At 40.9% G+C, this 24,017-nt stretch overlaps 2 protein-coding genes across 2 annotated transcripts in view; one reads left to right on the forward strand and one right to left on the reverse strand.

Annotated features, from left to right (window-relative positions):
- HSD11B1 (hydroxysteroid 11-beta dehydrogenase 1) overlaps nucleotides 1-16,011 on the forward strand; it is a 33,145-nt gene extending 17,134 nt beyond the window's left edge. Inside the window, exons 5-6 of the mRNA XM_017525556.2 lie at nucleotides 13,337-13,480; nucleotides 15,389-16,011. Of these exons, the coding sequence (XP_017381045.1) occupies nucleotides 13,337-13,480; nucleotides 15,389-15,603 (359 nt within the window). The 3' untranslated portion in view covers nucleotides 15,604-16,011. The remainder of the gene's footprint in view (nucleotides 1-13,336; nucleotides 13,481-15,388) is intronic.
- The window catches only part of CUNH1orf74 (chromosome unknown C1orf74 homolog), a 139,179-nt gene that overhangs the window by 72,172 nt on the left and 42,990 nt on the right, over nucleotides 1-24,017 (reverse strand). The gene's annotated exons all lie outside the window — the stretch shown is intronic.

Consider the following 24,017-nt stretch of genomic DNA (forward strand, 5'->3'; position numbering starts at 1 on the left):
CAATACCATACACTCCTTCAGCCAAAACATGCCCCTGGGTTTTCTCTTGCCACCGTAAGTGTCCCCTCTCAGTCTCTTAGGCTTGTTGGCAATTCTCCAAGGTTTCCTCAGGATTCTTCTATCCTAAACCCTCTTCTCTTTTCACTCAACACACTCTCCCTGAACAAACCCATTCATTCCATTGCTTCAATTATTGGATTGTGGGATGTCTCAGTATTTATGATAAACACCTCAGGTCTTCTGGGGTGTGGAGAAGACAGGTGGATTGATCTTGAGAACCCAACTCAACCCAAACAACTAAAGAGTTTAGACCATGAGGTTCTCAAGTGAGGAAGGATGTTTAGGAAGAGCTGGGAATAATAGAGGGCAAGAGCAGGATGACTCTCTAGCCTTGAAACCATTAAGGTCTGATGAACCTCAAATTTGGGCTCATTCATTTGTTTGGGGTTGCTCTAAAAGTATGAAGGCAGGCAGGAGTGAAGTTTTTCAATCCTGTACACTATCTTCTGAGCAATTAATTAAGGCAGTCTAAAATCTGCCTTTGAAATGGTAATCACTTCAAAATCTCAGCAAGGCAGTTAGGGATGGAGGGTGGAGAGAGGATGAACAAAAGTACGTGACCTCTTTTAGACCTCTTCTACTCAGCTAACAAGCCTCAGTGCATGGCTTCTTTGCCAGCTCTGGCTCTTGCTGTTTCTACAGTGGCTACATCCCAGCATTTCTGGGACAGAGGTAATTGCATTTATTCTGTCCCACTTATCATCATGTCTGCCTTCATCCTTCTAAGACTCCATGTCCCACATTTTGCTTCTGAAAATATAGTCACCATAACTGTGTTTCTTTGTGTTCTAAAACTTCCCAGAAAGCTACCTGCCATCTTTCTCTTCTGCTGTGACGGCTCCAAAGTCCCACATAAGCCAGAACTTAACATTGGGCAGAAACACTCAGGCTTCTGATACCCTCAATTCCATAACTGCTTCATGCATATTAGAACAGTACATTTGTTTACTTAATAATTTTATTTAATTGAGCACATACTCTGGAACATTTTTTTAAAGTGGCAATCTAACAAGTGGATCTCATAGAGTACAATCAAAAAAAGTTGATGCTTTCCTCCCACTGCCTGTTCAAACCTGTTCTTTGGGCAGGGTCTCCCTGAGCCTAGACACGAGCTAAGGCAAATAGCAGCACTTCTCTGGTTACTCCAGGTTAATAAAAAATCCTTTGGCTGCCTCCAGTCTCCAGAACAGTCTCATTTCCAAATAGTTAAAATGGCTAGGCCAAGCGCGGTGGCTCACGCCTGTAATCCCAGCACTTTGAGAGGCCAGGGCAGGCGGGTCACAAGGTCAAGAGATCAAGACTATCCTGGCCAACATGGTGAAACCCCATCTCTACTAAAAATACAAACATTAGCTGGGCGTAGTGGCACGTGTCTGTAGTCCAAGGTACTTGGGAATCTGAGGCAGGAGAATTGGTTGAACCTGGGAGGCGGAGGTTGCAGTGAGCTAAGATTGCACCACTGTACTCTAGCCTGGTGACAGAGCAAGACTCTGTTGTCTCAAACAAAACAAAACAAAAAAGTGTCTCGTCAAGCGCAATTTAACTGTAACCAAAGCTTCTCTGCTAGCTAAGCTAGAACCTGCTGTTGGTAGGAAATGTTCTGTTCTTTCATCTCTTTTCCCACCTCCTCCTCACTCCCTGGCCCCCTCTGGCCTGTCTTGGGTTAAAGGAAAAGGGAGAGTGTAGGGAAGGGGATAAGGAGTAGGAAAGGCCTTATTTGGCTGGCACCCAGCTAATTCATTGGTCTTCTCTTGCTCTGGCAGACATTCAGAACTCATGCTCTCTGATCATTTGGTGGAGGATCAAATCTGACTCTTGCATTGCATGCTTTTGTGGAGGATTCTTTGGAGGTCCTTTCTGGAATACTAGTCATTCTTCCTGTGGTTTGGGCAGCAGTTGCTTATGTCATTTCTTTCGGGCCCTGGGAATACAGTGGGAATACAGGAGAATACACTCACCACTTCAGGCTAACCTTCTGGGCAGAATCGGAAATGGCTCCAGAAGAGAAGGGATGAGTCCCAGGTCAAGGCACACAGGGTGGTGAGCAGAGTGTGGGCTGGACTTCAGGTCCACCTGCAAGGGAGAGTTCCATAGATATGAGACGGTTTGTGCGAGATCTGCAATGGCTTTGCCCATAGCCATGGCCTCTCTGATTGAGTCAGGCCCCAGTCCTCCTTGTTGCTCATCAAACTCCTTGGGACAAGCTCTCTGAGAGGTCTTTTTGAAGTCACTCTCACAAAGATTGACATGAGGAAAATCCCCCACCCTTTCTTTTTTGAAGATCAATGAGACATTGCTAACTTCTTCTCCCTAACTCCCATCCTCTCTGGCCTCCCAGTGCCAGCCCCTTTGTTTCCTTGGGATGTTTGTTGGTGTTGCCATGTCTCCTGTAAGAGCACAGGTGGTCTGGAACCTCCCTTCAGAACATGGAACCCTTGCCATTTACTGTGGTGTTCTCAGCCTTTGGACCTCAGCTGAAACGAAAGCAGAAAAAGTCAAATTTTAACATCCTGTTACACGTTGTTTACTACACTTTGACCAGAGCTTTTGACTCACAGAACCTTTTTTAAAAAATAAAAAACTGGATTTTTAGAGGGATTTTGCCCTTTTCAGCTTTCTGAGACTTCTAAATATATTTTATAGAGAGCAGAACGTAGGGGTTACCTCACACAAACTAATTAGCATTATGTGGAAAAATGTTTAAGAACAGACTTGTGAATAGAAATAGACTTTAATTAAATGTACCAAGGTTATTTGGGAATGGTGAGAACCTGGAAGATTTTTCTCTCTTCTCATCATTTCTTTTCTGCTTTTTAAAAAAATATATGTTCCACATTCCAACTTTCCTTTAGTGAGCCTAGACTGGTTCACGATCCTTATCTACAACTCCAAAATCCAAAGAGCAATGGGGAAAAAAATGGAAACAGTAATACATCTCCAAAAACTAAGGATTTTCTTTTCATAATTTAATGTACAAAATGAATTTAACCTGAACTGAAGTGAGGCTATGTAAAGCCTTTCTTTATCTCAGTATGAACTTTCGAATGTTTTAGTACAGAAATAATAACATGTTCTCTTATAGGCTGCCTCCTCCAACCTTACTGGAGATGTGATATAATATCTATGATATGCCCATACCATCACCTAAAAATCTAAAAATAAATTAAAATTCCATAATACATCTGCCTCTAAGAGTTTTGGATGAGTGTTTATAAGTCTGTACTTTTGAAAAAGAAAAAATACAATCAACTTCGCTATTATTTTTCTTGTCTGACTAGCTTCTCCCTGCCTGTCTAACTCCTGCCTCTAATCTTTGTACAAACCATTCTTCCACCTCCCTGGCCCTTTATGTACTTCCTTTCATCAAGCAAAATTTACAACCTACCTCCTCCAGGTGGAGTTTCCTGATAGTCCAAAATCTTTCTTCACCTAAATATCCAGTTTAGATTTCAAATACATGTTTTCCTGCGTCATACTAGTTTGGGTTTTAAAGAAACTTAATAATTCGTAATTCAGTGACTGCTCACCCAGCTGCCATTGCGGGGCTTTCGCCTCTTCCAAAGACCTCTCCTGATTTCTTCCAGGAGTTCCTAGATGATGTTCAACAAGCTTATGCCACCATGCCTTTCCTGTCCCCACATTCATTCTCAAAACCCACTGTGAATATGATTTATGGATAAAGCCACTCTTTTCTACTGAACTCTTTAGCACAGTCCTCTATTCCAGAAACAGACTAGAAGAATAGGGGGCAGAGCTCAAATTCTGCAGATTAATGGCCCTTATTTGCACATGGTCCTTTTGTGCATTGAATTTGAGAACTACTGGCTTAAACAATTACAGATCAATGACAGATCACAAAATCTGAGAGATGTCAACAACAGCTACAGCCTTATGTAATTATGTTACAGTGTACCTCATGCATAGTCTTCATAATAAAGGCTAATTATTTTTCAATAGCCTTTGTCCAACCTTGTATGCTTGCATAATATTTCATTTTGTTCACCATTTAAAAACATTTTTTAGGCTGGGCATGGTGGCTTATGCCTGTAATCCCAGTACTTTGGGAGGCCAAGGAAGGAGGATCACTTGATGCCAGGAATTTTAGATACAGCTGTGCAACATAGTGAGACATCGTGTCTACAAACGATAAAAAATAAATTAGCCACGCATGGTGGCATGCATCTTTAATCCAGCAACTCAGGAGGCTGGGGCAGGAGGATGAGTTTGATCTCACCACTGCACTCTAGCACTTCGGCCTGGGTGGGTGACAGAGTGAGACCCTATTTCTAATAAAAAAAAAACCCACATACTTTTTTAAACCATGCATGCATCCATGTCATGAAATTTTGAGATAGTCTTCTGACATGTCTGGCTCCTTCCCTACTTCTCTCCTTTCTTCTGCTTTCACTTTCTCTCTTCCCTTTCTTACCTCCTTCTCCTATAAAACCATTTAGGATTCTTCTTTGTAGCTTAAGCATAACCTAAGGCATAATTAAGGATAGGAAATGTGAGTATATTCTATTTGAGTGGTATAAAAATAACTACTATAGGAATTCAGACTATGGCTTTGCAGAATATATTTCTTCTGCATCTCTGTTGCCACCTGGGCAAACATACTAAATGTCACAGTCAATATCTTTATTGTCACTAGGGGTGTGTAGTGGACTGAATGGTGGTCCCCCTAAAAAGATATGTCCATCTAGATCCTGTGAATGTGACCTTAAGTGAACACGCAGAAAGCCCTTATGGATATAACTAAGATCTCAAGATGAAATCATTCCATATTATCTGAGGGGGCCTAAATCCAGTGACAAGTGACCTTATAAGAGGAGTAAAAGACACAGACAGAAGAGAAGAAAGTGAATATGGAAGCGGAGACTGGAGTTGCCAGCACAACTCAGCTCCAACTGCCAACAGACAGGAGAAGCTAGACGAGACAAAAGGATTCCCTGCTACAGCTTTTGGAGGGAGCATGCCAGTGCTGATAACGTGGTTTTGGACTTTTGAATTCCAGTACTGTGAGAGAACATATTTCTGTAGTCTTATGCTACCAAGTTTGTGGTAATTTGTTATGGTAGCCCTGGGAAATGAATACAAAGGGACTAGGAGTGACCAGCCCTGTCTATTTACGGGTATCCTCATCTGTCAGCTTAGAAGTGAAAATAATACTGCTATTCACAAACTTTGCCTATTTTGGACGCAACTATCAAAACAGAGAGAATCCTCACCAACGCAGGAAGAGCTGGATTTAACACATGGCTCCTGGAAAACACTCATATAAAGAACAGTGGCTTCTGTAGAGGAAGTACTACCTAGTGTTCAAGAGTGTGGGCTACTGGAGTCAAATTTGAATCCTGGTTTGAATCCTGCTTCTCCCACTCATTAACCTTGATACTTTGAGCATTTATCCTTTAGACTCTAGACTGGCACATAAGAGCTTAATAAATGTTAGCTCCTATTTAGCTCAATTTCAGAGATTATTGTGTTTGCTCCATATGCCTGCTTATTTTTGCAGAATACTAGTCTTCATTTACTTATCCCTCTCCATGGCTGAAAATGGCTACCCCGTTCCCAACCATGAATGACCTTTTCATTCAAAATCCTACAGCAGCAATCAGAGTCTTTTGGTCACTTATTTCAATTTCTTGAAAGAGAGACTATGATGAATGTTCAAGCCAGTATGCACATTCGTGATAATTAGGCCAACCTTCCAGGGCTAGAAAGATAAAGTCTCTTTGAAAGGGATGAAGACAGGAAAGCCATGGCAAGCATTTCTAGTACATTGCAGCTTTTCACATTTTATATATTCAAACCTATTGATGTCTTCCTTCATAGCGTACGCCTCCAATTTCATGCTTTAAAAAGAGTCTCTTACTTTGAGATTAGAAATTCAGCCATAGCTTATTTTAGGTTTTTACTTTCCACATAAAATTTGAATTTATTTATCAGAATGGCACCTTGCTTTTCTCCAAGTAAGCAGCTATTTGTCCCAACACGATTTTTTGAATTGCTCATACTTTGCTCACAATTTGAATACTAATACTGCTAACAATAATAGCATTTTCTGAATGCTTTCTATGTGCCAGAGTTTGTGCTAAGTATATTACTTGGGTTATTTCAGCTTGGTTATATTATTAACCACATATTACAGCTAAGAATTGGCATACTTGGGATTCACACCTGAGTCATCTGACTCTAGAGTTCATACTTTTAACTATTATGCTATTCTTATAAGTAATGTGGATCTATTTTTGTCTCAAATAATAAGGAAAATTATTGACATAACTAGAAGTCCAGATGTAGGGCGGGCTTCACAATTGACTTGGCTGAAGCTCAATGTCCCCGTGATTCTCTTGGCTCTGCTCTCTTCTATGTGTGGCTTCATCCTCAGGCTGACAATGAGATAGCTGCAGCAATTCCAGCCCCCATATCAATGCACAAAATTGTGTCAGAGGGAAAAGAGGATTGCTACTCTCAGAAATTCTTCCAGAAAAGCAGGAACTCTTTGAGACACTCCAACAAAATGTTCTTCAAGTCCATTGGTCTAAAATGAGCCATATGGCCATTCCTGTATCAATCATGAGTAAAAAGGGTGGGATTAAATAGATTATATAAGCTCACACCTACAGTTAGGAATGATGTCAGCTGTCTTTTGGTACATGGGCTACATAGAAGTGAGGAGAACTATCAATAAGAAGTAAGTTCAGCTCTCAGATGCAGAAAACCTAAAATAATAGTGGATTCAATAAGTTAAAATTTAGGCCAGGCACAGTGGCTCATGCCTGTAATCCCAACACTTTGGGAGGCCGAGGAAGGTGGATCACTTGAGGTCAACAGTTCAAGGCCAGCCTGGCCAACATGGCGAAATCCCGTTTCTACTAAAAATACAAAAATTAGCTAGGTTTGGTGGCTCAGGCCTGTAATCCCAGCTACTTGGGACGTTGAGGCAGGAGAATCACTTGAACCTGGGAGGCAGAAGTTGTAGTGAGCTGAGATTACACCATTGCACTCCAGCCTGAGCAGCAGAAGAAGACTCCATCTCAAAATAAAACCAAATATGTTAAAATTTAAATCAAGTCTGAAGTTAGGCAGTATGGCAGCTGGTCACCCAGGTTCCTTTCTTCTATCTAAACTACCTAAATGATTTTCCATCCTTAACACATGGCTTCTATTTCATTGTCCAAGAGAGCTCTGAAGCCACAGCCATGACATCCACCTTCAGACACCAAGAAGGACAAAGGAGTGGGAAGGAAGAGACAGACTTCTTTTACGGATGTGTCCCAACCTTGAAACCAAAACTAAAGATGCATCAAAAAAGAGAAAAACACAGGCCAATATCTCTGATGAACACAGATGCAAAAATCCCCAACAAAATACTAGCAAACAGAACTCAACAACATTTTAAAGGATCATTCAGCATGATCAAGTGGGATTCACCTCTAAGATGCAAGGATGGTTTAACGTAAGCAAATCAATAAATGTGATACATCACATCAACAGAATCAAAGATAAAAAACTATATGATCATTTCAATAGATGATGAAAAAGCATTTGGTAAAATGCAACATCCCTTCATGATAAAAAACCCTACAAACTGGGTATAGAAGGGACATACTCAACATGATAAAGGCCACATATGACAAATCTATAGCTAATATCTTACTGAACAGGGAAAAATTGAAAGCCTTTCCACCAAGATTTGGAATAATAATGCCAACTTTCACCACTTTTATTCGACGTAGTACTGGAAGTTCTAGCCAGAGCAATTACACAAGAGAAAGAAATAAAGGGCATCCAAGTTGGAAAGAAAGAAGTGAAATTATCATTTTTTGCAGATGACATAATCTTATATTTAAAAAAACCTAAAGACTCCACCAAAAAACTCTTACAACTGATAAATTAATTCAGTAAAGTGTCCAGATACAAAATCAACATATAAAAATCATTTATATGTTGCATTTCTATACAACATATAAATGCTATCAAGTAGCTTTTCTACACACTAACAGTGATCAATCTAAAAAATAAAATAAGAAAGTAATCCCATTTACAATAGCTCCCCAAAAATAAAATACTTAGGAATAACCTTAATCAAATACGTTAAAGATCTTTACAAGGAAAACTATAAAACACTGATTAAAAAAAACTGAAGAAGACACAAAAAATGGAAAGATATCCCATGCTGATGAACCAGATGAATTAATATTGTTAAAATAACCCTGCTATCAAAAGCAATATACAGATTTAATGCAATTCCTATTGAAATAGCAGTGACATTTTTCACAGAAATAGAAAAAACAATCCCCAAATTAGTAGGGAACCAAAAGAGACCCCAAATAGCCAAAGCAATCCTGAGCAAAAAGAACAAAGCTGGAAGTAATACATTACCTGACTTCAAAATATATTTCAGGCTGTAGTAACCAAAACAGCATTAACCCTGGCATAAAAACAGAAACATAGAACAGTGGAACAGAATAGAGAACTCAGAAATAAATCCACTAACTTACAGCCAACTCATTTTCAATAAAGGCACCAAGAATATACACTGGGGAAAGGACAGTCTCTTTAATAAACGGTGCTGGGAAAACTTGGTATCCATATGCAAAGTAATGAAACTAGATTCCCATCTCTTACACTGTATACAAAAATCAACTCAAAATGGATTAAAGACTTAAATGTAAGACCTAAAATGATAAAACTACAAGAAGAAAACATTGGGAAAATGCTACAGGACATTGGTCTGGGCAAAAACTTTTTGAGTAAGACCTCAAAGGCATAGGCAACAAAAGCAAAAATAGACAAATGGCATTATATTAAGCTAAAAAAATTTCAGCACAGCAAAAGTAACAATTAACCAAATGAAGACACAATCCACAGAATGGCAGAAAATATTTGCAAATTATCAATTTGATAAGAGATTTATAATCAGAATGTGTAAGGAAGTCCAACTCAATAGCAAAAAAAAAAAAAAAAAAAAAAAAAAAAAAGCTGATTTAAAAATAGGTAAAAGACATCAATACATATGTCTCAAAATAAGACATACAAATGGCCAACAGGTACATGAAAACATACTCAACATCACTAGTCATCAGGAAAATACAAATCAAAACTACAATGAGATATCATCTTACCCCAGTTAGAATGTCTATTATCAAAAAGATAAAAAATAAGAAATGCATGCAAGGATGCAGAAAAAAAGAAGTGCCCATTCACTACTGGTGAAAATAAAGTAGTATAGCCATTATGAAAAACATAGAGGATCTTCAGAAAACTAAACAGAACAGTATTATATAACCCGGCAATCCCACAGCTGGGTTGATATCCAAAAAAACAAAAAAAAAGGAAATCAGTGTATCAAAGAGATATCTGTACTCTCATGTTTTTTTGCAGCACTATTCATATTAGCCAAGATATGGAATCAGTCTAAGTGTTTATTAATGAATAAATAAAGAAAATGTGGTATACAGATACATGAAATATTGTTCAGCCATAAAAAGAATAAAACCCTGTCATTTGCAGCAACACGAATGGGACTGGAGATCATTTTACTAACTAGAATAAGCCAGGCATAGAAAGACAAATACTGCATGTTATCACTCATATGTGGGAGCTAAAAAAAAAGCAGAACTCATGCGGGTGGAGAGTAGAACGGTGGCTCCCAGAGGCTGGGAAGGGAAGAAAGTGTGGGATGAAGTTGGTCAATGTTTACAAAAATAGATAGAAGGAATAGGTCCCAGTATTTGATAGTACAGTAGGGAAATTATAGTTAACAGTAACGTATATTTCAAAAGAGCTAAAAGAGAAGAATTGTAATGTTCCTAACACAAAGAAAAAAAAGTTTGAGGTGTTGGATAGCCCAATTACTCTGACTTGATCATTATGCAGTGTATACATGTATCAAAATATCACATATATACCCAAATATGTACAACTATGATATATCAATTAAAAAAAAAAAAAACATGTCCCAGAAGTTACATGATACACTTCTGCTTACATCCCATTGGATAGAACTGAGTCACCTGACAACACCTGGCTGAGGGAAGTTGTGAAATGTGGACTTTATTCTAGATAACTATGAGCCTAGCTACAAATCAGGGGTTCTACTACTAAGGAAAAAGGGCAGATGGTGTACTGAGAGAACACTAACAATCTCTGCATCAGGTAGAAACAGGAACTCAATTGGAATTCTGGTAGAGAGTTAGAAAAGAGAACTAGGCCAGGTACAGTGGCTCACGCCTGTAATCCTAGCACTTTGGGAGGCCAAGGCAGGCAGATCATGAGATCAGGAGTTTGAGACCAGCATGGCCAACATAGCGAACCCCATCTCCATTAAAGATACAAAAATTAGCTGGGCATGGTGGCATGTGCCTGCGGTCCCAGCTACTCGGGAGGCTGAGGTAGGAGAATCACTTGAGCCCGGGAGGAGTGGAGGTTGCAGTGAGCTGAGATTGCGCCACTGCACTCCAGCTTGGGCAACAGAGTGAGACTTCATCTCAAAAAAAAAAAACAAATGACAGAGAGAGAGAGAGAGAGAACTAAATGCTGACTAGGTAGTAAGAACGTGTCCTGCTGCTCTGTTTGATTTATTGAACTAGTCAGTTACCCTGATGGCATCAGATACTGGGGGTGAATACCCTGTGTCGCACACTCATTCCTGGAACTTGGCTCTGCAATCATTCCAACACAGAACTCATAACTGGGGATGGGGTTGCAGTGGTTCCCTAAAGAGATAGGCTTGTACTTTTTTACTTGTAAGAGCTCTTTGTTTACTGAGGATTGAGAATAAGTTTTTGTCTAATATGTTGCAAATGGTTCTGGTTTCTCATTTGCACTCTACCTTTATACTGATATTATCATAGTGGCATGCTATTGTTTTGACATATAGAAATTTTACATCTGAGAAAATATTCTTTGCCTTTACATTTTTTTAGCTCTTCTGTTAGAATGGTCTTTTCTATCCAAGGACCTAATAAATATTTACCTATGTTAATTATCTTATTTTACTAACTGAATTATTTTTGTGTCAGTGAGAAGTTGCATTCTGCTGTTCATGTGCTAAAAACCTGACAGCAGCTTAAGGAAGAGAGATTCCTTTTTCTCAGCTAATAGTTTAAGGCTGGTGTGGTGGACTTATGATACCTTCAAGAATCTAAGGTCATTCACATTTCTGTTCCACTATAATTAACATTAGCTTTTCCTAAAGTTCACAAACTGACTGCTACAATCTAGCCATCACATCTGAGGTTCATTAGGAGGAAAGGAGAAGGGCAAAATATAAAAGTTGCATGCCACCTGGATCCATCTAGTTTATGAGGAAGTCAGTATCTTCCCTAGAAACCTCATCTGTTATATTTCTCACTGGCCAGAACGACTGCATCGCATGGCCAATTCAGGCAAGAAAATCTCAGAAAGATGAGTATTTTAGTATGACTACGTTGCTGTCCTGAAAAAAATCTGACTCCAGTATTAAAGAAGGAGGAATGGATATTGGGTAGATAACACTGTTTATTATCATTTTCCACCTAGACTATTTTTTCCTATATGATATTTAAAAAGTTAATTTTTTCCAATTAATCGCCTTTCTCAGCATCTTTATTAAATAAGCCATCCTTTCTTCAATGATTTGACATACAATATATTATATTTTAAACATATAGAAATTCCAATTCCGATACCTTCAGAGTGGCACCTGAAAGACCATCCTTCTCCAGATGACAGCTATAAACTTTTGACAAAATATCGACAACAACCATTGAAAGCAGTGGAGATTAAGTAAGAGCAGACAGCAAATGGAGGGTTATTGACACTTGGAAGAAGGAAATAACAGTAGCAAGTTTCCCAATTTTATAGCTTTATGCCTAAGGGCAGCCTCAGTCAGTGTCTGAGATAGAAACTTGCCATCTTGCCAACATGAATAGCTAGAAGGAAGAGGTTGGGGTTACCATAACAGCTGGAATGTAAAGGGGCATATACTGGAAAGGAGAGTCACAGTGGAGAAACACTGAATCCTATACATAAGCTCTGTCCAAATCTCTAGTTGTTCTCTGAACCATGCATGAGCAATGCAGAAACCAAGCATCCAAGTTAATATTCAAATAACTGAACAGACATTTCAGCCGATACTTACTACAAAAGACAGTTTCACCCAAGTTAACTGCCTACTTAAAAAAGAAAATCACCACTCTTTGGAGGAATGTGACAGAATCCAGGCACTGTACAATGTATCATTCACAATATCCAGGATACAATACAAAATTAACACCCATACAAGAATAATAAGTATAACCCATACTTAGGAGGAAAGGCAATCAATGAAGACAAATCTTAAAATGATCCAGACTCTAGAATTAGCAGACACAGATTTTAATGCAGTTGCTATAACAATGCTCAGTAAAGAGTGGAGGGTCTCAGGTCACCTCTACTCTCCCCTCCTGAAAACGGTATTAATAATAGTTTATCCTATTAGGCAGATGTCCACATATCCTCCAAAAAACTTGAGTCAGAATTAAGCAGTCTGGTGAGCGTTTTTTTAAAAAGTGGTTTTGGGTAGAAAAGCAAAGACAAGATTTTGTTTTGTTTTGTTTTCTTGAGACAGAGTCTCACTCTGTCACCCAGGCTGCAGTGCAGTGGCATGATCTCAGCTCACAGCAATCTCTGCCTCCCAGGCTCAAGCGATTCTCCTGCCTCAGCCTCCCAAATTGCTGGGACTATAGGCATGTACCCAGCTAATTTTTGTATTTTTAGTAGAGACAGGGTTTCACCATGTTGGCCAGGCTGGTCTTGAACTCCTGACCTGAAGTGATCTTCCCGCCTCAGCCTCCCAAAGTGCTGGGATTATAGGCATGAGCCACCATGCCCAACCAAGACAGGGGTATTTAAATCCCTTTTGTGAAGAAAGTAAAGCATACCCTTTCCATTGTCAACAGGTCACTGAGTTGGCAGAGAGCACTTGTCAAACCCTTGGATCCCCAGCACTTGGGTCAGAGGTGGAAGAGTTAACAGCTGTGGAATTACATGGCTCTTTTATAGCCCAGACTGTTTATCACCCTTACTAAAACCCTAACCAGTCCCTCTTCACTGAAGGCTGTCCTGCATCCCAACCCCACCCCATGCCTTCAATACCTTAATATTCTTCTTTTCAGAATTCAATACAGCAGGATAATTTCCTTAGGGAATCTACAGAAACTAAGACTGCCTACTACAGATAAAGATCAGCTCTCTCAGAAGCCGAAACAGTCCACCTATTAACCCATTTCTTTAATCTATCATTTAGGAAAAGTGGCTTATCCAATGATTTCTGCCTATTCTGCAAGCAAGTTTGCTTTGGATGGGTTCTTCTCCTCCATCAGAAAGGAATATTTAATGTCCGAGGTCAATGTGTCAATTACTCTCTGTGTTCTCGGCCTCATAGACACAGGTAAGGTCAAGACTTTGGAATAATGACCTGCAGATGAACTGTCTGCCTTACCATTGTGGATAAACAAGGGTGCTGAACTCCCTGACCTCATGGGCAATGCACTAAGAACCAGTACAGAAAGCACTAGCTCTCTCATTTGATGAGCATTTCTGTTACCAGTGGAGGCTCTGGCTACTCTTTTATTTTTATTTTTATTTTGAGACAGAGTTTCACTCTCGTTACCCAGACTGGAGTGCAATAGCGCAATCTCGGTTCACTGCAACCTCCGCCTCCTGGGTTGAAGCAATTCTCCTGCCTCAACCTACTCAGTAGCTGGGATTACAGGCGTGTGCCACCATGCCCAGCTAATTTTTGTATTTTTAGTAGAGACGGGGTTTCACCGTGTTGACCAGGATGGTCTCGATCTCTTGACCTCGTAATCCACCCACCTCGGCCTCCCAAAGTGCTGGGATTATACGTGTGAGCCACCGCGCCCGGCCAGCTCTGGCTGCTCTTTACTCTCCTTTCCATTTTGATTACCAAGGTTGCTGGGTGTCACCACATTCATCACTTAACCCTTTGCTGAACACCTTATGCCCTCATGGACACTCAATGGCCATTACCTTTCTATATGAGACTTATCAGATACAAGTCTGTGTTTCTTAAGTAATAAGACACACTGGTATCATGAACTCCTTGATGTGATGTGCTGAGAAGGACACAACATCATTTTGTGAAGTTCTTGCCAAAATGCATGACCCCACTCCAATCATAAGAGAATAATGTACAAACCCAAAATCAAGAAAAATTTTACGAAACATTTGGTCAGTATTCTTCAAAAGTGTCAAGGCCATGAGAGACAAGGAAAGACTGGCTGGGCGTGGTGGCTCACGCCTGTAATCCCAGCACTTTGGGAGGCCGAGGCGGGTGGATTGCTTGAGGTCAGGAGTTTGAGACCAGCCTGGCCAAAATGGTGAAACCCTGTCTCTGAAAAAAAGAAAAAAAAAAAAAAGGAAAGACTGAAGAATTGTCACAGATTGAAGCAAAAATAGGAAGAAATTACTACCAAGTGGAATCCTGGATAAGATCCAGGAACATAAAAAGAACATTAGTGAAAAAATTAAGGTCTATAGTTTAATTAATAATATTGTATCAGTTCCATTATTGTACCTGTTCTAAATCACTGCGCGATGGTTATGTGTGATGTTGCAGCTAGGGGCAGCATATGTGAAACATAAGGGGGAACTGTGTACAATTTTTACAACTTTTCTGTAAGTCCAAATGCAAGTTTATCTAAAATATGTGGCAGATACTATAAGAACATGCTCTTTGAAGAGTAATTGAGTAGTAGTTAGAGAATTAGAGAGAGAGACACTGAGGCCCAGAGGGAAACAAGAAAGGAATGGAGAAAGAGAAACTGTGCAAGAAGGACATGAAAACTTGGAAGGGGAGAGAAGTGAAACTGGATAGTGGTAACAAGGGGGCAAAACCCTGGGTTCTTGTGTATCTCTTCCTTTTACAAAACAGTAAGTCATTATCATACAGCACTCTGGTTTTGCCCACTGCCACTTCCCATTAGCTATTGAATTATGAGACTGCTACCCTCAATCTGCTCCCCCATATTACTTCTCCACCCCCAACCAAAATACCCAAGAGAGAAATACAATTCAGATCTCCCAGGTAATCACCTCTAACTGCCCCCACCAGTCTCCATCCAGAAAGGCAAGGCCCCTACTAACACTAAGGCCTCTCTTTGCCCAACAGACTTTAACATACCCAGTTCCTCCATGTGCTCCCTATACAGCCTGTGAGGCTTGCAGAGCAAACCCTAACAACCCCTGATAGCTAAGCAGTTGATGTCTCCAGGCTTTCCATGACGTAGACTATCCCACTCTCGGATAACCCTACTCTTCCCTTGTAATTCTACAGACACAGCCATGAAGGCAGTTTCTGGGATAATCAATATGCAAGCAGCTCCAAAGGAGGAATGTGCCCTGGAGATCATCAAAGGGGGAGCTCTGCGCCAAGAGGAAGTATATTATGACCGCTCACTCTGGACCACTCTCCTGCTGAGAAATCCATCCAGGAAGATCCTGGAATTTCTCCATTCAACGAGTTATAGTACAGACAGAGTGATAAACTAGGGACTCCCTGAGGGCTAGACATGCCGAGGGATCTTGGGACTATTCTGTGTCATATTTATCTGAGCTCTTATCTATGAAGACATCTTCCCAGAGTGTCCCCAGAGACATGCAAATCATGGGTCACACCTGACAATGGGAAGGAATTCCTCTAACATTTGCACAATGGAAATGTAATTATAATGAATGCCATGCACCGCTACAGCCTGCAGTTGTAAAATTGTTAGTAACCATAGGTATAATTACCAGGTAGTTATATTAAATTTATCTCTTATACATAATAATATGTGATGATTAATACAAAATTAATTATAATAAAGGTCACATAAACTTTATAAATTCATAACTGGTAGCTATAACTTGACTTTATTCAGGATGGGTTCTTTAAAACCATAAACTATACAAATGAAATTTTTCAATATTCATTTCTTATTTTCTGAGTGGAAGAAATCACCCTAATCTTTGTTTGGTGGGGGATATTGTGTCTTTATCTTTTCTGAATGTTTCTGATATTCTTCACATTATTGCATACTGCTCCTCTGGGAAAGAAGACACCTTGACACAAGGCACTAGGGCAAACCCAGGAAAATGGAGGTTCCAGAAACTTGAGCCACAGACCCAATGCCCATTATGGCTCTCAAAGGACATCAAGCATCTGTACTTTACATGTGAACTCTAAACTCTACAGTGGAAGTTTGGAGAGGGAGAGTTAGAGTTCAAATCCTGCCACTCATTTAGACATTTATTCATTCAACAAATATTTAGTAAGCACTAACTAGGCATCAGCTAACTATGATCAAATGGGAAAGAAATTATCAGCAAGATGAATGTTGGAAACGGGTTCTCAGTATCACAAATAAGTCAACACTGAGACTATGGATCGTACAGCAAGGCAAGTTTTACTTTCTGCAGAAAGGGTGCTGCTCAGTGGCCACCAGAGCACCCCTAACAAAGAGGGCAGGAACAATTATAACCTGACGCAGCCACACTACTGATGTAGGGACTTCACATTCTACACTTGACCCAATTGGCTAACAACTTAAAACTTTCCTAAATAGGCAAGTGAAGAGAGAACAAAGAAAAGAGGAAGTTAGTTACAGGATGGTCAGGAAGTGCTACCAAATAAGGAATGGCATGGACTATGACCTAGGCTCCCCAAGGCCTGTCCAGACATGCCATGCCGGCGTAAGCTAAAGTAGCTAACCAGGTTAGAGTATGGAACTAACAGCGAACAAGGACGTTTAGCATATGGAATGGCTATTCTTTAGTGTTTAAAATGAAACTTTGAAGAAGAACTTCTCTATTTCTTACAATGAACAGCTCAGCAAAGCCCTATATTGATCAGGGCCCAAGAAGTAAGAGATGACACCCTCAAATTGGGTAATTTTAGTAGCATTTAATAAAAAGAGGGGCAAGGCATAGGGAAATCACAAGAGACAGTGGTATCTCAGCGTTAGCTGCAGCTGTTTCCGCCCTAAGGCCCACAGGGACAAGAGGAAAGACCTGTTACCAAAAGCCCAAGATGGAAAGACCTGTATGGAGAGTGCCACATGGCAGGAGCTGTGACGTTCAGTTAAGAATGCAGCCAGCCCACCAGGGATTGTGAAGGGGGTATCTAGGGGAACAAACACCCCAGCCTCACACTCTTCCCTCCCTCTGATCTCTGGCCAGTGTTTCTCATTAGCTGAACAGAGGGGCAAGGGAGCAAATAAATATAGACCATACAGGTCAGCTTCCCCATGTACAGAGCAGATGGAAAAGAATACAAGGTGCTCTGGAAAAATGAATGTAGTATATCCATCAGGGACCCCAATACTTCTAAACATACAGCTTCCATGGTAAGTAATGCTGGGACATGAGACGTGTGCCTGAAAGTGCAGGAAAATTTTCTTTTCCCACCTCTGAATCTAAATGGCTGGGCAACAGAACAAATTGGAATCTATTCAGCCTGCCAGCCACACAGACAAAGGGCTGGATCTGAGCATGCTAATATGGCTGCACTTGTCTTAGAGGTCCTTCCAAGGCTATGCTCAGTGCAAGGGGGCAGGAGAGACCTGACTGCATCCATGTGCAAAAACGAAACAAAACAAAAAGGGCCAAAAAAATGTAGTCTAGTTTCTGACCTGAAATGCACCATACCTGCAATGTGGCCTAATGAATGTCTTGGTTTCTGATCAATCAGGTTAACACTCTCAGTCTCTTGTAGAAATGAGACTCCTTCATAGTGAGATGAAGTGCAGTAATTCCTTTACTCAAGGGTAGAGATAATATTAAAGCTGAGTTAGAATTTGCTTGGGGAGAGGTTAAACCTCTTTCTAAATGAGATTTTCTTCAGAATCCAAAGGGGAAGATCTCAAAAAGTAGGTCTGAGAACTGAAAGCATCTACACCCACATAGCTTATTATCTTCACTAACATGATGTTAACATTCCATTCTCTGTATCATCATGACTTTACTATTCCAAGGAACTCTTGGCCGCAAAAATAAATGTCGTAAACCCATTTAAAAGTGCTAAACTTTTCAATAGATAGCATCAAATGACTGCTACTCTTAAAGACTGCTTGGAACTCTTAGTTCCAAACCCCGGCTTCACTGTGCTCACCAATCTCCAACTATGGCCTCACAACCCTTATCCAATTCAAACAAAGTCACCATGCTGAAGTCTCACCTTAACCTAAATTTCAAAGCCCCATAAACACCCTGACTTTACCCTGTCCACTCTCAGAATCTATTACGAGTCCATCAAGGCTGCAGCTTTGCCTTACCAACAGGTGTTTTGGTGGTCTCTTTTAGGGAGCCAGCATTCAACAAGTCCTTCCTAAGAAGTCCTCTCAAGGGTCCTCATCCAGTTCCTAACCTGGCTCCTCTTCCACTTAAATATCTGTACCCCTCTCTCAGGAGTGCCAGGGGTTCCAGTAGCTGGTTCCAATTTCAGTGGTACCAGCAATACAATGGCCCTTGTCTTTGGACTAGCTCCACTTAAAAGAACCTAGCCTCCTAGCTCACTTTATCATGAGCTCAGAAATATACATCCAAGGATGTCCATTTTCACATCCTATGTGGAAGCCAGATGTGCATCACTCACTCCTCACTCACATTAACACAAAAATTCAGCAATTCTTGGTAGATTCCTAAAGAAATTCTATTCTCACTAAAAGTATAAGTAAACAAGGTAGCATTTGCAATACGCAAGGTAGCATATCTCAGAGGGGAGAAGGACGACTAAGTTTACATTAATTCAGGGTGCATCATTTTTTGTTATTGAGACAGGGTCTTGCTCTGTCACCCAAGCTGGAGTACAGTGGTATGATCATGGCTCCACCGCAGCCTTAAACTCCTGGGCTCAAGCAACCCTCTGGTCTCAGCCTCCCAAGGAGCTGGGACTACAGGCATGTGCCATCATTCCCCGCTGATTTTTAAAAAATTATTTTTAGTAGAGACGAGACCTTGTTACATTGCCCATGTTGGTCTCAAACTCCTGAGTCAAACAATCTTCCCACTTCAATCTCCCAAAGTTCTGGGGTTACGGGCATGAGTCACTGTGCCCGGCCTGGTGTGCACCATTTAACTCAAAAGATCCCCTTTGGCCATGTTGCCTTCAAAGTACTTCCTCTGGGTTTCCCCTCTTATGTGACTTTGACCCCTAGAGAATACAGCCGCCCACCTCCTTCTTCTCCCTATTTATCATGCATAGTTGATTCTGACTCTAGTTTGAAGCTATCCAGCAATATCTTTTTTTTTTTTTTAATTTTACTTTAGGTTCTGGAGTACATGTGCAGGTCATGCAGGGTTGTTGCATAGGTGCATACATAACCAGGTGGTTTGCTGCCTCTATGCCCCCTTTGACTATATCCGGCATTTCTCCCCATGTTATCCCTCCCCACCCCCTGCTGTCCCTCCCTTATCCCCACTGCCAACTGCCCCCAGTGTGTGATGCTCCTCTCCCTGAGTCCATGTGTTCTCATTGTTCAACACCCACCTATAAGAACATGTGGTATTTCGTTTTCTGTTCCTGTGTCAGTTCCAGCAATATCTTTTTTAACAAAAATAGTCTCTTCCCACCAAGAAATTCTTGTACTAATTGTTAGGAAAATAAAACCTTTACCAAATATTACATCTGTAGTAGCCAAGACAATTGAAAACAACCTTAATGTCTACTCATAGGGAAACGTTTCAATTATAGGGCATCAATATTATGAAATCACCGTGTCATGGGAACAAGGGATCAAGTTGATTTATATATAAATACATGGAAGGAATTTCAAGGTATACTATTACGTGTATAAACCAAGTTGCTTACAAATATGCATAATATAATTCCATTTATGTTAATAAGTTATACAAACACACATACATATATATATACACACACAGGCACTCAGGGAAAGAGAAAGTGTGGATTCCATGTGAATGGACTGGGGAAGCTAACTAGCAATATTCTAAGACCTGAGAAAATTAGGAACAACTTTCTTCCAAGGAATAGATCTGTGATTCTCAAACTGGCAGTGTTGTGAGTTGAACTGTGTCCCCGCAAAAGACATATTAAAGTGCTAATCCCTAATATCTCAGAACATGATTTTATGTGGAAACAGATGGTTCCAGATATAATTACTTAGGTTAAGACAAGGTTGCACTGGATTCGGGTGAGCAATATGATTAGTCATTAAAAGAAAAAGGCCCCATAAAGGCAGAGACACACAGGGACACCACCTTGTGATAGCAGAGGCAGATGCAAGTGATGCAGCTGCAGGTCAAAGAACCCCAAGGCTTGAAAATCCCCATTGGAAGGCAAGACGAGGCAAGGAAGCATTCTCCCCTACAGGCTACAGTAGAAGTGTGGCCCTGCCAATAATTTGATTTCAGTCTTCTAGCCTCCAGAACTGTGGATCAATAAATTTCTATTGTTTTCCACTGCATTTGTGGTACTTTCTTTGGCAGCCCTAAGAACCTAATCCCTGTATCCCTAATACAGGGATATGTACCGCTTGCCTTGCTTCTCTTGGTGGCCCAAGATAATGATGTTATCATAATGTTATGATTATGATGTTTTCATAATCTTGGACCACCAAGGGGAGCAAGCAAGGGGTACATATCCCTTGACTCAGAATTTCACTTCTAGGAATCTTGACATATAAATGTGACCTAATTAAAACAGAATCAAGTCATACTTCCATCAAAACTTATAATTATCCCATTTCATTCTGAGTAAAGGCAAAGTCCTTACAGAGACCTATAAATCTTACATGATCTGGGTCCTCGTTGGCTCTGAGGCTGCATCTCCTGCTCTTCTCCCCCTTGCTCAAGCACTCCAAGAGGCCTCACTTGGCCTCCTACCTATTCCAGACCATGCCAATATGCCAAATATGCTTCCACTTCTCCACACCACACGGCCAGCTACCTTACTTCCTTCAGATTCATTCAAAAAAGTTGCCTTTTCATGGGCTAAGGACATGAATAAACAATTCTCAAAAGAAGATATACAAATGGCCAACAAATGTGAAAAATGCTCAGGATTGGCTGGGCACAGTGGCTCACGCCTGTAATCCCAGCACGCTGGGAGGCAGAATCAGGTGGATCACCTGAGGTTAGGAGTTTGTCACCAGCTTGGCAAACATGGTAAAACCCCATCCCTACCAAAAAGACAAAAATTAGCAAGGCATGGTGGCACATCCCTGTAATCCCAGCTACTCAGCGGGCTGAGGCCGGACAATCTCTTAAACCTGGGAGGCGCAGGTTGCAGTGAACTGAGTTTGTGCCACTGCACTCCAGCCTGGCTGATGGAGCAAAACTCTGTGTCAAAAAAATAAATAAAGAAAAAGAAAAAGAAAAAATGTTCAACATCTCTAATGATCAGGGAAATGCAAATCAAACCACAATGTGATATCACGTTACTCCTGTAAGAATGGCCATAATCAAAAAATCGAAAAATAATAGATGTTGGTATGGATGCAGGGAACAGGGAACACTTCCACACCACTGGTGGGAATGTAAGCTGGTGCAACCACTATGGAAAACAGTCTGGAGATTCCTTAAAGAACTAAAAGTAGAACTACCATTTGAGCCAGCAATTCCACTACTGGGTATCTACCCAGAGGAAACTAAGTTATTATACAAAAATGATAGTTGCACATGCATGTTTATAGCAACACAACTCACAATTGCACAAATGTGGAACCAACCCAAATGCCCATCAGTCAACCAGTGGATAAAGAAACTGTGGTATATATACACAACGAAATACTATTCATCCTCCAAAAGGAATGAATTAATGGGATTCACAGCAACCTGGTTGAGACTGGAGACTATTACTCTAAATGAAGTAAATCAGGAATGGAAAACTAAATACCATATGTTCGCTCATAAGTGGGAGCTAAGCTATGAGGATGTGAAGGCATTAGAATGACACAATGGACTTTGGGGACTCAAGGGCCAGGGTGGGAAGGAGGTAAGGGATAAAAGACTACAAAAATTGGGTGCAATGTATACTGCTCAGCTGATTGGGTGCACCAAAATCTCACAAATCAGCACTAAAGAACTTACTCATGTAACCAAACACCACCTGTTCCCCAATAACCTATGGAAATAAAAAAAAAAAAAATTTAAGTTGCCTTTTCAATGAAGCATTCCTTAGCCACCCTAAATAAAATTTCAAACCTATCCTGAAATGTTATTTTTATTTTGTTTTTTGAGGCAGGGTCTCACTCTGTTGCCCAGGCTGGAGTGCCATGGTGCATTCACAGCTCACTATAACCTCCACCTCCTAAGCTCAAGCAATCTTCCCACCTCAGCCTCCAGAGACATGGGACCACAGGCATGTGCCATCATACCCGACTAATTTTTGTATTTTTTTCCATGTTGCCCAGATTGGTCTCAAACTCCTAAAGTCAAGCAATCTACCCGTCTCAGCTTCCCAAAATGCTGGGATTACAGGCGTGAGCCACCATGCCCACCCTACCCTGAAATATTATGTCTGTCTTCCTGGCTTTTTTTTCTCCTTATTACTATTATCTATATTGTTGCTCATTTATCTTTTTTATCTGTCCTTGCCCCAGTTACTATGGTGACATAACAAATCATCCCAAAACTCAGTGGCTTAAAACATAAAACGACATTCGCTTCACTCCCAAATCTGTAGTCTGAGCAAGGCCCAGCAGGGATAGTTAATTTCTGCTCCACTGGGCAAGACTGGGTGGCTCAAAGATCAGGGGCTAGAATCACCTAAAAGCGTGATTGTGCCTACCCTGGGAAGACATGAACAGCTGGACCCTACAAGAAGTAGGGCACCTTAGGTGCCTGGCACTTTCAGCACCTGGAGCAAGGAGGGCACAGTGGAAGTCTCTCTCTCCACATGGTCAATTGGAGTGGCAGCTTCAGGCTTGCCAGACTGCTTGGAGGACCTGAGATCTCCAAAGGCAAGTGTCCCAAGAGAAAGAGCCCGGCAGAAGCTATATTGCTTTTTAGAACTAACCATATACTTCTGGTCAAAGCAGTTTTAAAGACGCACCTCATTTCAAGGAACGGGAAGACGGACCCCACCTGTTGATGGAGGAGTGTCATTGTCATATTGTAAGAAGAGCGTGTGGGCTGGATGGGCTGCAGATTGCTGTGGCCATCTTTAGAAAGTACCATCTGCACCACAGACCCCTGCTATAATGTTGGTTTCATGAGGGCAGGAGTTTTGTCTGTTTAGTTCAGTGTGCCCCCAGCACGTAGGGGCGCGCCTGGCATGTACGTGTGAGCCATATAAGATCACAGGGTATCTAGACGCAACTGACAAACTGCTCTGCCAGACCCAGAGTCGGGAGCTTCTGAGGGTGACATAAGCACAGCAAGAAGCCAAGGCCCTGCAGATTGTCAAGAGGACACGAGTGGGAGGGCTGATCGGGAGGTGAGGGAATGAGTGTGGAGACAGAAACACAGTCAGATGACAAATTGATAGCCAAAGTCAAGTTAAAATTAGTTTCTGGCTTTAGTCTGAACGTTTAAGAGTTCCCTTTTGAACTAAAATATTCTGAAAAAAAAAAAAAGGAAAAAATATAAAAATAAAAATAAAGAGTTTTCCTTAGGCCCTAAGATACCATAGGTTTCTGCCTGTGTTCAGAATAAAGCAGCCTTTCTCTGATTCTGCTAACTTAGGGCTTATTCACTCCTTCATGGCATAGGGGAGCAGGTGATATGAAAACGAATAGCCAGTATCTATGAGTTAATATCAAACTAAACCTTTGGTCTTTTCCAGGGCTGTGCTGGTAACTGATTAACAACTAACTCTTCAGAAAAAGAAGAAACCAAGCCCTAATTTGCTGATTTGTAGCATTTGCCTGTATCTATGGTGTAAAGACTCACTGGGGCCAACTTCGAGTCACCAACAGGACATCACTGCGTGAGGACTGGGAGGAGAGACAGGCACCCCCGGCTCT

Source organism: Cebus imitator, unplaced genomic scaffold (assembly GCF_001604975.1).
Source record: "Cebus imitator isolate Cc_AM_T3 unplaced genomic scaffold, Cebus_imitator-1.0 Scaffold38, whole genome shotgun sequence".
Taxonomy (NCBI): Eukaryota; Metazoa; Chordata; class Mammalia; order Primates; family Cebidae; genus Cebus; species Cebus imitator.